Here is a 16,441-nt window from a genome sequence, read left to right on the forward strand (position 1 = left end):
TAGATATTTGTGCATGTATTTGAATTGCAAATCATGAGCAACAGACATGTTTTCCAACTTAACATTTATATCCTCAACTCTACCCTCTAATGCACTCAGACGTGCATCAACATCAGATGGTATAAAATCTGGATCATTAGCTGAGTCAGAATCTAGTTCCTCAAAAATGATGGATCATCATTAGGAACAAGAATGCCCAAAAAATTCAATTTTCTTACAATTTAAACAAAAATTGGAATTCAATCTAGCAAATATATACAATATTATACACGAAGGCATAAATTATCAATTTAAAATGCACATGCCAAGATCAAATTTCATCTTTTTGAACCTGCTTTTATCAAGAGGTTTTGTGAAAATGTCAGCTCGTTGATCTTCAATAGGAATATATTCTAGAGATATAACTTTTCTTCTACTAATTCCCTTATATAATGAAATCTAATGTCAATGTGCTTAGTACGAGAATGCTGAATAGGATTTTTTGAAATATTTATCGCACTGGAATTATCACAATGTAATAACATAGAATCTGTTTAATTCCATAATCACTTAGCATTCGTTGCATCCAAACAAGTGTGTACATGCATTACCAATATACTCAGCTTCGGTTGTTGAAAGTGATATAGAATTTTGTTTCTTACTAAACCAGGAAACTAGACAATTTCCAATAAAAACAACCACCACTGGTTGATTTTCTATCATCTAGATTAGCAGCCCAGTACCCGCTAATTGGACATTGGTTTCATGAGGATACCAGAGACCAAGATTTACAATATACTTGCGACATATTTAATAATTCGCTTGAACAGGAATCAAGTGAGATTCTTTTGGATCGATTGATATCTTGCGCAAATACCAACACTTAGAGAAATATCAGTCTACTAGCTTAAATATAACAAACTACCAATCATACTCCGATAAAGTTTTGAGTCAACATTTTTACCATTAGAGTCTTTTGATAGTTTCAGGGTAGTACTCATAGGAGTATCGAAATTTTTGCCATTCTCAAATCCAAATCTCTTGATTAGATTTAAGGCATACTTAGATTGAGAAATGAATATTCCTTCAGGTTGTTGCTTTACTTGCAATCCAATGAAATAAGTCAATTCCCCAACCATGCTCATTTCAAACTGTGATTTCATCAAATCTGCAAACTCAGTAGTCAAGTCAGTACAAGTTGATCCATAAATGATATCATCAACATAAATCTGTACCATTAAGATATGATCATTATGTTTTTTAACAAAACAGAGTTTTATCAACTGATCCCATTTGAAAATTATGACTTAAAAGAAATTTCGTTAGTTTCTCATACCATGCCCTAGGTGCTTGTTTTAATCCATAAAGTGCCTTTTAAGCCGATATACATGATCAGATATTTTTGGAATCTTCAAAACCCATTGGTTGTTCAACATAGACTTCTTCATGTAAATCGCCATTTAGAAAAGCACTTTTCACATCCATCGATAGATCTTTATCTTTCTAAAACATGCAATGGATATAAATAGTTTGATAGATTCAAGACGTGATTGGTGCAAAGGTTTCATCGAAATCAATTCCTTCAATTTGAGTATAACCTTGTACCACTAGTCTAGCCTTGTTTCTAATTATATTTCCACATTCGTCGACTTATTTTTGAAAATCCATTTTGTTCCAATGATGTGTTTATTTTTAGGTCTTGGTACGAGATACCAAACATCATTTCTTATAAATTGGTTGAGTTCATCTTGCATCGCAACAATCCAGTTCTCATCAGCAGGAGCTTCTTTTACGTTAGATGGTTCAATTTGGGATGTAAAACATACATAATTACATATATCCTCAAGTTGTCTACGGGTGCGAACACCGGTGAGAGGGTTTCAAAGAATTTGTGTGGTTGGATGATCTTTAACAGTCCTCAACTCAGAATCAGTCTGATTCGATGAAGTATCGTGTTTATCAATGATTAGTACTTCATCATTATCTGAATTAGAAGTTGGTGTGTTTAAATGATCATCAATGACAACATTAATGGATTCTTGAATCACACCAGTCCTTTTGTTTAGGACCCTATAAGCTCATTGTTTAAAGAATATCCTAGAAAAATACCTTCATCACTCTTCGTATCGAACTTTCCCAAATTTTCACGATCACGTAAAATATAGCATTTGCCAAAAACTCGAAAGTATTTAACGGTAGGCTTTTTATTGAACCACAATTCGTAAGCCGTTTTATTATTATCTTTGCTAGTGTATACTCGGTTAATAATATAGCAAGTTGTGTTGACTGCTTTGACCCAAAGATTTTTAGAGAGCTTCATGCTATTCAACATGACATTAGCCATTTCTTGAAGCACCCTATTCTTTCTTTCAACAATTCCATTTTGTTGTGGAGTTTTGGGAGCAGAGAATTCATGTAATATTCCTTGGTCGGTCTCGTCTGTATGGACCATGTAACATTCAGATCCATGATCACTACGAATTTTACTGATTTGAGAAAATTTTTCAGTTAGAATCCTTTAGAGAACATTTCTTACTTCTTCAAGGGTTTGATTTATCCCTTAAGAAGACTACCCAAGTCAATCTGGTAAAGTCATCAACTATTACCAAGATATACTTTTTTCCACCACGACTTTCTGTTCTGGTAGGTCCTATCAGATCCATATGGAGAAGTTCGAGTGGTCTTGATGTGGTATTTGAATTCACCTTTTTGTGTGAGTTCTTTGTTTGTTTGCCTATCGGGCACTCACCACATATTTTATCTAATTTCTGAAGTTTGGGTAAACCTCTTACAAGTTCTCGTTTGCTCAATCGATATAAATTTCGATAATGAACATGTCCAAGACGTTTGTGCCATAAGTCGGTCTCGTCTATATGGACCATGTAACATGTTTGATTAGATGAGCTGGATTCACTAATAATATAGCAATTTTTCAGACGTTCTACGTCCAGTTAATATTACAGAACCCTTATTGTTTAGTATTTCACAACTTTGATTAGAAAACCGAACATTATGGTTATTATCACATATTTGTGATATACTAAGCAAGTTGTGATTTAGGCCTTCAACGTATAAAACATTTTTAAACAGGAAGATTAAAAAGTTGAACCGTACCTTGGCCTAAAATCTTGCGATTGCTTCCATCACCAAATGTGACTGAACCATCGATCATATCTTTAAAATCGGTGAATAAAGCTTTGTCACCTGTCATATGCTGGAGCATCCACCGTCTAGGTACCACTTTGAATGACTAGTTGCTTTGAAAGTAGTGTGAGCAACCAAGCAGGTAACTTTAGGAACCCATTTCATAACTGTTTTGGGTTTAGGAACATAGTTGGTCTTCTTTTGTGTATATTTGTAGGAATGACCTATAGAGTTAGATTTTAAGAGCTCCTTGAGTAAATCAACTATCTTTTCAGCTAGTGGATTTCGTTTCTGATTAAAGTTGACATGGCTGCTTCTAGGTTTTTGAAAAGTTTTTGAATTTCTAGAAAAATCTTGATAAGTACTTTTTCCTTTTGAGTTTGAGGACTCTCCTTTAACAAACATAGGAGGAGTATACTTTTATTTAAGAGTTAGATTTTTATCACAGCCCAACTCGGATCGATCGCCACATTTTCTTGATCCGGATAACAGTTTTTCTAACTTTGGATCACCTTGGGCATATTTCCATGTGTCCTTTAGACTCAAAAGAGAAGATACTTCAGTTTTAAGTTTCTCAATTTCAGATTTTAAATCAATAATTAGGGAGTTTTTGAATTCCAAATCGCATTTTGATTTTTCAAAACAATCTGAATTTTGTGATTTTTCTAAGACAAGTGATTCAAAACATTTTTTCAGTTTATAAAACTTTTCTTTTTGAAGTTTAAGTTTGACAGTAATTTTACAACTTTCCTTATATAGGGCATTGTAAGCGTCTTGAAGATCATCTTCATTTTCACATTCACTATTCAGATTTTCTTCACTTGTTAAGTCATTATCTGAAAATGTGAATTTGGCTAGAGTCATAAGAGCTTTAACCTCATTGCACGACTCAGTTTCAGAATCTGATTCAGAAGAACCTTCAGAATCGGATGATTCATCCCATGTAGCCAACATACCCTTCTTCTTGGGTTTGTCCCTTTTAGGACATCTATTTGCTAAGTGCCCATATTCTAGACGGTTGTAACATTGACTATCTTTCAAAGATTTTTGAAATTTGGGTCTAAACTTCTTTTTATCATTTGAATTTTGAAAATCAACCCTTTTCTTGCTTTTGAAAATCTTGTAAAATTTTTTAGCTAAAAGAGCCATATCATCTTCTGAATCGATTTTCTTTTGAATTACATTTAGAAGATTTTAGTGCGATAGATTTTCCTTTAGGAGCTTTAAAGTTTAACTCGTAGGTTTGTAGAGAACCAACTAGTTCTTCTACCCTCATATTATCCGTATCACGAAGTTCTGGATCGCGGTTACTTTAGAATTGAACCGTTCGGGAAGTGAGCGTAATATTTTTGCACATACTTTACTTTCTAGGATTTTATCGCCAAGACCCCACATTGAGTTTACAATGTCATTCAATCTAGTGTAAAAGTCCATAAACATTTCATTTTCCTCCATATGAATTTCTTCAAATCTGGTTGTGAGGAGTTGGACTTTAGATTTTTGACAATTGTAGTACCCTCGTGTGTCATTTCTAATATAACCCAAGCTTGCTTTGCAGATCACAAGAAATGATTCTTTTGAACTCATCCGGTGATAGTGCGCAAGTAATTGCATTTAGTGCTTTAGCATTTGCACTACTCTCACTTTTTCGAAGGGTGGTCCATTGGTAATATGGTGTGGTTTTCATAGACTTTGAACCATCAACCCCAGTAACTTCCATGATAGGAGGATTCCATTCGATCACCGTGGCTTGCCACACATTTTCATCCATTGATTTGAGGAAGATCCTCATTCGGCTTTCCAATAAGCATAGTTGGAGCCATCAAAGGGTGGGGGCCTAGTGAGAACGAAAGGCTATCAAAATTTGACATCTTAAATAGCTTAAATCGTTAGCTTAGAATTAAATCCAAGAATTAAAAAGGAGCTATTAGGCTCGATACCACTTGAAAAGGCCAAGCTATATGTCCTAGAGGGGGTGAATAGGACAATGCCAAATAAAACTAATAACAATGGAAATAAAAAGAAAATGATAGCCAAAGTAAATCACAATGCAGTAAATTAAAAATAACCTCAATATTCAGATCTTGAGAGGTTGATACAAACGTTGTTCTAAGGACAACCTTACACCAAAAACAAAGAGTTTATGGTAGGACAACCTTATTTCTAGAAAGATCTTTGTATCAAGTCTCAAATCGAAGAGGAATACAAAAATAAATACAAACTGAATTAAAATAAATTGTAATCACAAATGTATTATTCTAGGGACAACCATACACCATAAAAATGGCAGGGCAACCTTGCTGGAACAACTTTCAAAAGAAATTAAAATTAAGCTGATAAATAGCTTAAAATAAATTCTACACTATTACAACATTCTCACAAAGCTTGAATTAAATAATTACAACATTCACCACCATACATACATCCCACAAAAAGAATAATTAAAGAATAGAAGAATAAAACAATCAACCACAACACAAGGGTTTATAGTGGTTCGCCTGTGTGTTCACCAACTGTTAAACAACAGCCACATAAAAAGCTACTCCACTCCTAATATCCTCACACAGGGGATATTAGCGTTCACTAAAAATAAATTTTCCCGAAGGTTCACCCAAAACCCTTACAATTGTGTCTTTATGTGGGCTTACACAATTAAAAACCCCACTTCGAGTTTTCCTGGCTTTCCTTCGGATAACCAATATAACAAGATTTTCCTGCTGGCAAATCTTGAAAAAAACCAAAATAATAGAAAGGAATTTAAAATTAAATGTAAAATACCAATATCTTCTTCGTTGTAGCAACTCGGTAGAACCAAATCAAAGTAGATGATTGAATGTCCAAGTTCAATGTCCAGGTTCTCGATTACAATGGTTCTAATTCTAATAGATTTTAAATTAAACCAAATAGGGCTTGCCTTAATTTGATTCCAAAGAAAGGGAATAACAATTCCTCTTTATCAAATCAGATTGGAATAGTAGAAACAAAATCAATTAAAATAAAGCTAAGGAAAGAAGAATATTAAATAAGCACACTTAGCTTAGATGGAGCACAATTATCTCTCGAAGTTCGACGAAGATTGGCTTGAATACTATAATTAAATCGATGATTTCTTCCGAGATTCGTGCACTATTTATAGGTGAGAAGATTGAGTCTTCGAGTCTAGAGTGCTCTTCGACTAGTCAAAGCAAAAGAGATATTTGAAAAATCCGGCGGGATATACTTTGACCGCTCTACGACTGGTCGTCCTATGACTAGTCGTAGGTTTCCTTCGACTCGTCGTAGGTCCTGTAAACCTTCGCTGGACTTTGAGTCGAAGGTTGTACGACTGGTCAAACGTCGAAGATTTACGACTGGTCGAACAGATTCCTGGACTAGTCGAAGGCTAACAGATTTTATCCGGAATTTGTAACAAACTCACAACTGGTCAAGGAATATCTTAGACTGGTCGAAGCAAGTTTAGGACTAGTCGAAGAAGGCCTAGGACTAGTCAAAGAACAGACCAATCACATGTAAAATAAACATTTGACTTATGTAACCAAAATGACCTACTTCTAAGGTCAACCTATGGTCAATCAAACCCTAACCATGAAGTATGGACATTGAAACATTCGGAACTTGTGACCTTGAAGTATGAGCCTTGTAATCTTGATGTAGATCAAACCTTGATGTAGCTCAATCTTGAAAGTGTATAAACTGCCTTGAACTCTTCTTGAAGTCTTGCAGCTTGAGTCTTGTCTTGTGAGCTTTGCTTGTTGTGAGCTTAGCTTGGTCATGGAGTGATGAATGTTGATCCTTGAGAGAGCTTCACTTAAGCAAGTTATATATAACATAACAGTGATTTTGGCACCACAAATTTGACAACAAACAGGACTGGTCGAGCAGTCTCCAGGACTGGTCAAGAGTCCAACATAAAATTTCAAAAATTCATGACAAACCTTGGACTAGTCGAAAAACTTTTGGACTGGTCGAGCCAGTACTTGGACTAATTGAACAAAGACTCAGATTAGTCGAGGAAATGACATATAAACTTATGAAATGACCCACATAGCATATACAGTGAATATGACTCAACCTATGATCAATTTAGGGTCATTCATAACTTGTTTGTGAGTTTGAACAATTGATACATCAATCGCTCTGCTAACTCATGCACTTGAAATACTCGAAGCTTGTCTTCAAATCTTGAACTTGAGCTTGAGTAAAGGATGAAGTTCTTGAGATTGTTTAAGGTACTGATCATGAAGATTATATTTGAACTTGAGCCTTAAACTTGTACTTGTACTTGAGCTTGAAATCTTGAACTTTGACAATGCTTCTTCAACTTGAATACATAGAGAAGTTCGACGAAGACTTGGACAACTTTAAAATGCACGAAGTCGATCAATTCATCTCATCAAAATATGATACAGATTCTAAATGATTTGACACAACAAAATTTGACAACTCTGGGTGCTAGATTTACAATATAGCATTTACATGATAGACTACGCAACATCAATTGGGCCCAATGATTTGAGTTAACCCACTTAGAGAATGATGAGAATAGACCTAACAAGGCCTAATGGAAGGTCACAATGTGGACATTTAACCATCATTGCCCATCAATATGGACATTTAACCAACATTGCTCCCAATGAGTGACCCACATTGAGCCTAACATATAGTGGGCCTATGGCCTCACATAAGGGCCCAATACACATCCCACTGACCCTCGCACACAAAGGCCTCATACACATCATAATGGGTCTCATCATATGGGCCATATATTCATCACATTGGGCCTGACTCATGGCCCTTATGCATATCAGATTGGGCCTCACATATGGGCATCATATATATCATAATGGGTCTTACCATCTAGGCCTCTCATACATTACAATGGGCCACATCTCATTGGCCTCATATATGTCAAGTGGGTTGCATCATATGGGCCTCATATACATAAAGTGGTCCGCATCACATGGGCCTGATATACATCACAACGAGCCTCATCGAATGGGCCATAAATACATCTCATTTTGGGCCTCATCAAATGGGCCCCATACACTTCAGATTGGGCCTCATAGGCAACATAAGCTGGGCCCCACCCGTCCAGTAAACTGATGGACGGCTGGATATAAAACACATATCTCAAGGCGGGCCCACCAGTAATGGACGGTGTAGATATAATAAATAAATCATGGGGGTCCCGCAGGTAGACGGTTGGATGAAACGATACATCGAGGTGGGCCCCACCATCCAAAACAACGGACGGTTGGGATATACACATACCTCGTGATCAGATCCACAGAACTTGCTGACTTTATACATGGGATCCACCGTCCTTGCTTGGACGGATAGGATACAACACATATATTCAAGGTGGGTCCACATGTGTGGGACCCACTACCTGGGTAAGTTGATATTTGTTTTCTCTTCATCAGGTCTGGGTCTGTCCTTAGCTGGACAATGAACCATACATCACAGTAGGTCCCACGTCCAGGGTTGGACGGCCTGGATAAATCACTACAAGTGGGTCCCACGTGAGTGGCCCACCATGGTTGGATTAGCTAATATTTGTATTTTCCCCTCAACTAGGCCTGCCCAAAACTGTTCAGTAGCCAAAAAAGCAAACAAAGGCTATGGACTTTGGAAGTTTATGGCTACGGATATAAACCATAGCTAATTTACAACGGAATTAATCCGTAGCTAAAACCTACATTCCACCATAATCTTATTAGAGATGGATGGTGTTTAAGGGGCTCCATAGGGCCCATTGGAATATATGTGTTTTATCTAAGCTGTCTATAAATTTTGATATATAATTTCATTGGATGAGCCCAAAAAGTAGGTAGATTGAAGGTCTAAGTGGACCACACCGTAAGAAATAATAAAAAATAAATTTCTATCGTTAATATTTTATGTGGTCCGCTTACAGCTTCGATCTAACTCATTTTTTGGATTAACCCTTAAAATGATCTTTTAAAATGAATGAATGGAGTAGATAAATAACATACATCACGGTGGGCCCCACAAGACTAAAACTAAGCACTTAAAAGTGTCGTCCATCTCGCACAACCCAAATCCCTCGAATCTCTCGCACGCCCGTGCCTCTCCCAAAACCCAAACCCTCTCTCTCTCGCACCCGCGCCTCTCCCAAAACCCAAACCCTCTCTCTCACGCGCCCGCCCCTCTGTTTCCCAACCTCTCTCTCTCTCTCTCTCCCTCTCTCTCTCTCAAACCCTAGAAAATCCCATTGCCGAATCTCAAAAGTTAGGCAATAAGATCGAGGAGACGTCATCCTCCAAGAAGAAGAGAAAGGAACCCGAACCAGATCAAGCAGACTCAGAAACCGAAGACTCCGATACAGGAAATCTTAAGAAACTTAAGACAGAAGTATCCTCTTCCGAAGGTGATGATTCCAACGGTCCGCTGCCTCTGCAGAGAATGGAAAACGGGCTCGTACTCCACTCTCTGGAGGCACTCGATATTGGCAAATGGCATGCTGCAGGTATCCCCTTTGTTCTTTCGAACGCTCTTGCTGTTTTTGATTGAGTTTCCTGGCCTATTTAGGTTTTCTGGATTTTGGTATTGCCGATTTCATTGAGAATTTGATGGGTTTTTGAAAAAAAATAATAATAAATGCTAAGGATCTGAAATCTTCCATATGACATTTCTGTATTGCTTTCTGGTATGAACATATTCTCTCAATGTTGTAAACAAAGTTTCCTCTCGCCTCTGTTCTTGCCATTTTAAAATTTATTTTATTTTATTTTATTTTATGAATGCCAAAACAGCAAAGTTTGAAAAGAAATTGAATGCCATACTCATATAGATTTACAACTGCAACGTCATGACTTGATTCACAGAAGCCTCCACATACCCCCACCCATCTGCAAAATCGGGCCCCACCCAATAACCAGATATCGTCATATGGATGCAAGAAATGGGCCCACAACGATGCTTAGTTGATCTCGATAGATGATTTTCATCTTTTGTGTTCATAATAAATCTGAGATTAATCAAGATGGACCTCAGACATTTCATCGCTATCCTCGATGCTGCTTGAGTTGAAACTCTGTCGAAAGATGAACTTCTCGGATCATTACCAATTGGTGGGTCCCATTAGACTGGGTTTTGGAGGATAGAGCAGAAAGGGAAGGTGTGGAGAAACAGGTGTTGCAGAGAACACAAGCCATAGCTAAGCAGCGTCTGCCTTCTCATGGGCCAGAATCACCCTGTTTTGGCATTCATTAAAATGACTTTGTACTTAATGGAAAGATTTACTCATTCTTCACGGTTATGAAGTATCTGCCCTTATTGTAGCAATAGTTGAACTTGTTGAACATTGTCTCTTGAAGAAGAATTATAGTCTCCACATTAAAAAAAAAAAAGGAAAAAAAGAGAGGAGGCACTTGAGGAACTCCCTTTTTCTCTCTATTTTTCTCTTTTGATGGCTAGAAATTGGGCAGCAGCCATGGCAGTGGCAGCCATGTCCACTGCTGTCCATGGCCCCCTACATGTTTGAAGAAATGCTTCAACCAATATTCTCGATTGTGTCACGTACTCTTTCAGAATATGGATTAATTCCACAGATCTCCAGCACATGTTGGTGACTACCTAGATTCTAGCACGTCCCACACCTTCACATCAAGGGCTTTCATTAAATCATAACATATGGGCTTGTTCTTAGCCATTGGTTAGAGTGAGAGGCTTACTACCATATTTGCATTTTGACCCAAAAATCATGCCTCTACTGCCATTGGGTTGGTGGGCCAAATGTGTATGTCTAATGATCATCACTGATTATTCATTTTAGTTGGCCATCTTTTCATATGTGTGTCACCTAAGGACCAGATTGGCCTGATTTTCAGGTCACTGAACATACACAGTGGGACATAATTGAAGAATAGCCCAGACCCATGTTGGCACAGAATAGGATCTGGGTCCCACCTATGAGCAATCATCACATTTTTTAACATGCTTTTAACGTTTAAAATAGTGGTCTAATAATACTTGATAGCTATATTATAGGCATCTATATAGAGGGTGGGACTGTGAATCTTAGCATCTTATTTTATTTCATTTTTTTAATTTTTTTTAATTTTTAATGTCAATCTTTAGGCTGCATTTGGATGCACCATGACCAATTAACCATGGTTAGTTCAATAGAAAGGAAATGGTGAAATTGTCCTAGTATTTATGATATGAGGGAGTAGCCCTCAAGTTGCAATTAACTTCCATTTGTATCTGACATGATGGTAATATAATTGAAATTTGGAGACTGGTTCCTCAATATGAATACCGAGGTAATTGCTATTTTGTCACTTCCACTTCAAGAACTAATTATTTCAGTTCACTTCATTAGTACATACTGTGCCAGTTCTTAATCATATAGCCTCTATTGTTGAGATCTGCTGTTAAATTCTAGTAATGGAAGTTCATTTTTTAATGTTCCAGAATATTACAACAAGAACATTATTTAACAATTAAATCTAATATTATGCATGTAATTGTTGCTCCTCATCATTCAGGTTCTTATATGCAGAGATTGGACGTCTTCAGAACATTCACAATAGCCATAGATGCAGTGGATACAAACAATTGCAAGTTGATGATTCTACCAAGCTTGTTTTTTCTCTCAAGGACAGATTTTCCTGGCCAAGAAAAATGCAAAATGAGACCGGGCTGGAAATTGCATCTATATATCACATGGATGCCATGTAACTCTTACCATTTTTTTCTTTAAATTATTATTGTGGTGGTCCTGTTAAATATATGAGTTTTTCAATTGTTTTCACCACTCATGTCAAGGAGATTTTACTATTGTTTCTTATTAAAGTTGCTTATTTGTTGATATTGTTCTATACTTTTTCTTTTTCCTGTAATAGGTGGGGACGCATCAATGACTTCACCATTGTCATCATTGAGTGATGAGCCCCAACCAAAAAGAGAATTTGTTGTCTATACTCAAAGCCCCAGGTTCTATGGGTGAGTGTCCAGAAGCGTCCTTAAAGAATGTAGGCAATTGGAGTTAGTTTTCTTTTACTATTGTAGTGAATTTCATTAGTTATAGGAAGCTCTTTTTTTAATGCCTCTGTTTTTCTCTTTCACATCCTAAAAGAATTACTTCCTTCCTTCCTATTTCTTGGGTTAGATTAGAGGACTACTAGAAAGCCAGTCTCCTCTGCCTTGGAAGTACCTACTTTCATGCCTCCTATTTCTTGCATTTGCGTGCATCAAAGCTGTCAATGGATTGGCCATCTGAGTCATGTTGGGAGCAAAGACCATGGCAATGTTTCTTGCATTCATCTTGTTAGCTTCTTCCTCTTCGATGACATCTGCCATGAGATCAACGGCCCAGTAGAGGAGTAGTTTCACAAGTTCCACACTCTCTTCCTCTATGTCGCATTGCAGAACTTGTTCAGGGGAAAGGCCATCAAGTACTGCTGTAGGAAGCTCTCTGAACCAGGCCTTAATAAGACCTGCTAGGCAATGAACATCAATGTCATCAGGTACAATGCCCTTGTTCAGCTGGTCCCTCACATTTTCTTCCTTGCTATTCTCAGGATTAATCACGTAACAATGCTTGTAAGTTATTGCATTGTGACTTTGTTTCTGGTTGAGATAGTTTATGTTATTTTTTGTGCATGTTGATATCATTGAGTTGGTAATAATACCATAGTGTATCCTGCAAGACCTTCATGAATTGTCTTGCAAATGTTGTTCATATGTTATTGTAATGTTAATGTGCATGCAGAGTCACAGACAGCATATCTCCATTTATTTACTGCAATAGTTTGTAAATCCCTCATAGCAATGCCATAAAAAGTAAAAAAGAAAAAGAAAAAAAATCCTTACCGCCACACCCAAATTGTAACTTAGATGAGCACTCTTCTCAATTTGACTCGTGGCTTGATTTTTACTTGCTTATGTTGCAAAAGTTGAATCCATTGAAGTGGGGAATGTGCTCTAGTTACACTTCATATAGGGGTGTTGTTGTGTGTAAAGTAGGTATATGATTCCATTCCGTGAAATTTGGTGGCATGTTTTATTTACTATTGGATTTGACCGTGATCAAGCAATCTCTTTTAGATTATTTTAATGTTCGTCGGGTGAAATAGCTGTCCATCATTTGACAAAGAATGCAAAAGGTTCCAAAGTCATTCATGGAAGTACATGTAAAACTATTAGCATTACGAGGATTAAATTGATTGCTGGGAAGGTGTGTGCTTTCTATTTGGAATCTCAGAATAGATGATCTTCAGTTTTTCAATTTTCTAATTCACAGTGTCAATCGATTTCTTTGCATTCTCTACAATTGCCAATGTATAATTTTACATCACAAGTGTTGAATGAACATTTGGCTATGGGGAAGGTGGATGAGTTGCATCCTGACTTGACAGTAGACCCTCTTGGAATCTTGCATCCTGCAAACTAATTAACTCATCAACTTCCAATGGTAAAACTTCAGCCTGCTGCCACTTCCCTTGAACCACCTAATTATTTTGCACAGGTCATGACAATGTGTTTGTTACAGGTCAGTGCATACTCATCCTTTGCAAGGATGGTGGGAGTTGGAATTGGTTTGGAGCAACAAAGAAGGAGAATGGACCCCATGACTAATGAACTGTAGTTCACAAACTACACTAGAGATTTCATTGGCACAGTTGATTACATATTTTACACAGGTAAATTTCCTTGTTACAAGATGACTTTGCCTGAGCTTTCTTTCCCTTTCTCTTGCCTTTAATATCTGTATTATGTCATTTGTTATTTATATATATGGTTCAGATATTGATAAAAACTTCTACTAGTTGGAGCTTTGTGATCCAACACTTATGGTGAGCATTGAAAGTTCAGCAAAGCTAGCAAGTTTACCGTGAATGATGGTCACAATTCAATGGGAAAAAATATGATCTTGGATGATTCAAAGTCAACATGGTATTATCTATGGATCAGTAGAAAAAAAAAATCAGGTTTCAAAAAATACGTACAAATCCACATATAGAATCGGGTTGGGAAAGACACAAAAATCAACACCATTCGGCAGAAGAAATCTGATCACCTAGAAGAAGAATCTGATTTTTGGTGACAGATTTAGCAATTTACACACAAGAAAATTAAACAACTTAGGATCTAGGTTGGGAAAAATTCACCAAGCTCTAATTTGAATTTGGGAGATAAATTTTACATATAAGATAAATTCATCCAGCAACTCAGAATATGATTCTGAAAGACAAATTTCAGCAGTAAGAAAAATCCAGCAGTATAGAAATCTTTTTTGAAAATTTGATGAAAAAAATCAATATATAAAATAAAAAAGGCGTGTTGCTGGCCAAAAATGTAATAAGTTGAATTATATAGGGAGACAAATTCACCAAACAGCTGGCCAAAACCTAGTTTAAAAAATCAGGTTTAGGATGTCCATAGAGGGCCACAAAATATCATATTCTAATAACCTGAAATTCAAGTTGCTGTTGAGAACATAGAATGAACCGGTGTGCAAACATGGTAGGTTCGTTGGGTCAGTATTAAGGTGAAATCAGTGGAATTCTATGGTGGCCATTTGCAAATCAGGTGTGAGGAGACATCAAGAATCTTCAAGCAAGAATGTAGATGGATTCGAGTTTTTAAGTTTTTGAACCATGGATGAGCTGCTGTTGAAATTTCTTGGAGTGCGTTTGGATGGGCCGTAAACTAAAACTTACATTGAAATGATGTCCTAACTACCCGATTGGTGGGCATCTAATGGGCAACTAGAATGAAAAATAGTCAATTGTCCGAATCAAACAAATCCATCTAATGGGCAACACCATTGCTGAAGCTAGGGCCATGTTGGATGGTATCTTAATCTGTAGCGAGATGGGTTCACTACAAAAAATACATGTATTAGCAGCGCATTATAATATTTAGTTTTGTTGGGGCCTCTGTAAATGGCAACTTCTCATATTTGACCTTATTTTATATAACCATCCTTTTTTCCAAGCTATGGATGATTTTGATCATATGATGTCCAACACATGAATCATAAGCAATCAGCAATGATGATCAACACTGATTAGGCCTATTTTTTTGTAAATGATGTTGACTGTCCATATTAAAGGCCATTGATCAAATGGTTGGGTATTGGTCAAATTATGAGATCTTTTCCCACAAAAAATGGGTCGGACCTAATGAACAGACTAGATCAATGAATCGACCTATGTTAGTGTCCCCATAAGAACACTTCATAACTTGTTGTGCTAAGAAAGCATTAGAGCATCTCTTTATATTCTAAATGTAGTTTTCCTGATAGAAGTTACTTTCTAATGCAGGCAATCGGTAGGCTGGACTGATGATTATTCGAGCATACCATATGGTAGGTGATCCAGACTCATTTGCAATTGAATTGTGCATTGAATTTGAGAATTGGATGTGGATTCTGCATTCTATCTGCTCTCATGGTACAAACTCTCCATTCTAAGAATTGGATGCGGATTCTGCACTGAATCTGAGACTGGAAACCCCTTAACAGTGTGTTTGTGTGTGTGTGTGTGTGTGTGTATTAACATTGGTGTGATGAGTATTTACTAGTGATTGGGAATGTGTGTGTGTGTGTGTATTAACATTGGTGTGATGAGTATTTACTAGTGATTGGGAACCAACCTGAGCCTTACTTTTTAGTTCACAGGCTAGTGGGCTCGGCTTGGACTCAGGTCTTCATTAATACCACCACATTTATGGGCACCTCAACATGCACCATACGTATGGCCATTGTTTTTTTTTCCCTTCCCAGACTGCTATTTCTTGGAGATCTAGGAAGTTTTCAGTAAAGGCGTGCATACTAGTGCTGCTGTTACCAACTTACCCTCGAAATTTCTGTTTTGCCACACTACACCTATGGTACCAGGTACCCATATCCATATCTGTATTTTAGTACCACCATTGAGTAAATAATCACTCAAATTGAAAGGAGGATAGTTATAAGACCAGCATGATTTATGGGACAGAATGTTGGTCCTAGCTAGATCTTCTAACCATGTTCCGGGCATTCCCTGTCAGAGCTTTTCTAAGCTGACATGCATGTGCAAGTCAGCTAATGCATGCACCTCCATATATGCCAGCTTGGCATACAGGTAAAATATCCAAGCCCCACTCATCATGTGGATGCATAGATGCTACTGGTGAAAGATAAAGGTGGCCTGCTCAGTAGTTGTGCCATGATATTAGAAATAAGTGAATGTGTTAGAAAACTTCAGACAGGTCTTTCATAGCTATAGATTCGTTCAGTTGATTGTGGCCTGACTAGAGGACTGACCTGATTCTTAGGATACGGAATCTGCATTTTACCCTTCTG

General features: G+C 37.1%; 1 protein-coding gene across 2 annotated transcripts; it reads left to right on the top strand.

Moving 5' to 3' along the window:
- The first annotated feature begins 9,294 nt into the window (after positions 1–9,294).
- Positions 9,295–13,833, top strand: LOC131219211 (uncharacterized). Of its 2 annotated transcripts, XM_058214225.1 has the most exons (5): positions 9,295–9,613; positions 11,637–11,825; positions 11,994–12,093; positions 12,260–12,617; positions 13,643–13,833. In XM_058214225.1, the coding sequence occupies exons 1-4, from the start codon at positions 9,550–9,552 to the stop codon at positions 12,273–12,275; spliced, it is 369 nt and encodes a 122-aa protein (XP_058070208.1). In that variant the 5' UTR covers positions 9,295–9,549; the 3' UTR covers positions 12,276–12,617; positions 13,643–13,833. The 2 variants fall into 2 exon arrangements, 1 of the variants encoding a protein (XP_058070208.1); XR_009158051.1 differs by adding an exon at positions 13,394–13,564 and having other exon boundaries at positions 11,637–12,617.
- The last annotated feature ends 2,608 nt before the right edge of the window (positions 13,834–16,441 follow it).

The sequence above is a fragment of the Magnolia sinica genome, chromosome 11, assembly GCF_029962835.1.
Source record: "Magnolia sinica isolate HGM2019 chromosome 11, MsV1, whole genome shotgun sequence".
Classification (NCBI taxonomy): Eukaryota; Viridiplantae; Streptophyta; class Magnoliopsida; order Magnoliales; family Magnoliaceae; genus Magnolia; species Magnolia sinica.

What these genes read in the sequence shown, in the direction of transcription:
- LOC131219211 (XM_058214225.1), top strand. Translation starts at nt 9,550, where the DNA reads ATGGAAAACGGGCTCGTACTCCACTCTCTGGAGGCACTCGATATTGGC. An exon ending in TGGCAAATGGCATGCTGCAG is followed by an intron (nt 9,614 to 11,636) that starts GTATCCCCTTTG and finishes CTCATCATTCAG; the next exon opens with GTTCTTATATGCAGAGATTG. An exon ending in ATATATCACATGGATGCCAT is followed by an intron (nt 11,826 to 11,993) that starts GTAACTCTTACC and finishes TTCCTGTAATAG; the next exon opens with GTGGGGACGCATCAATGACT.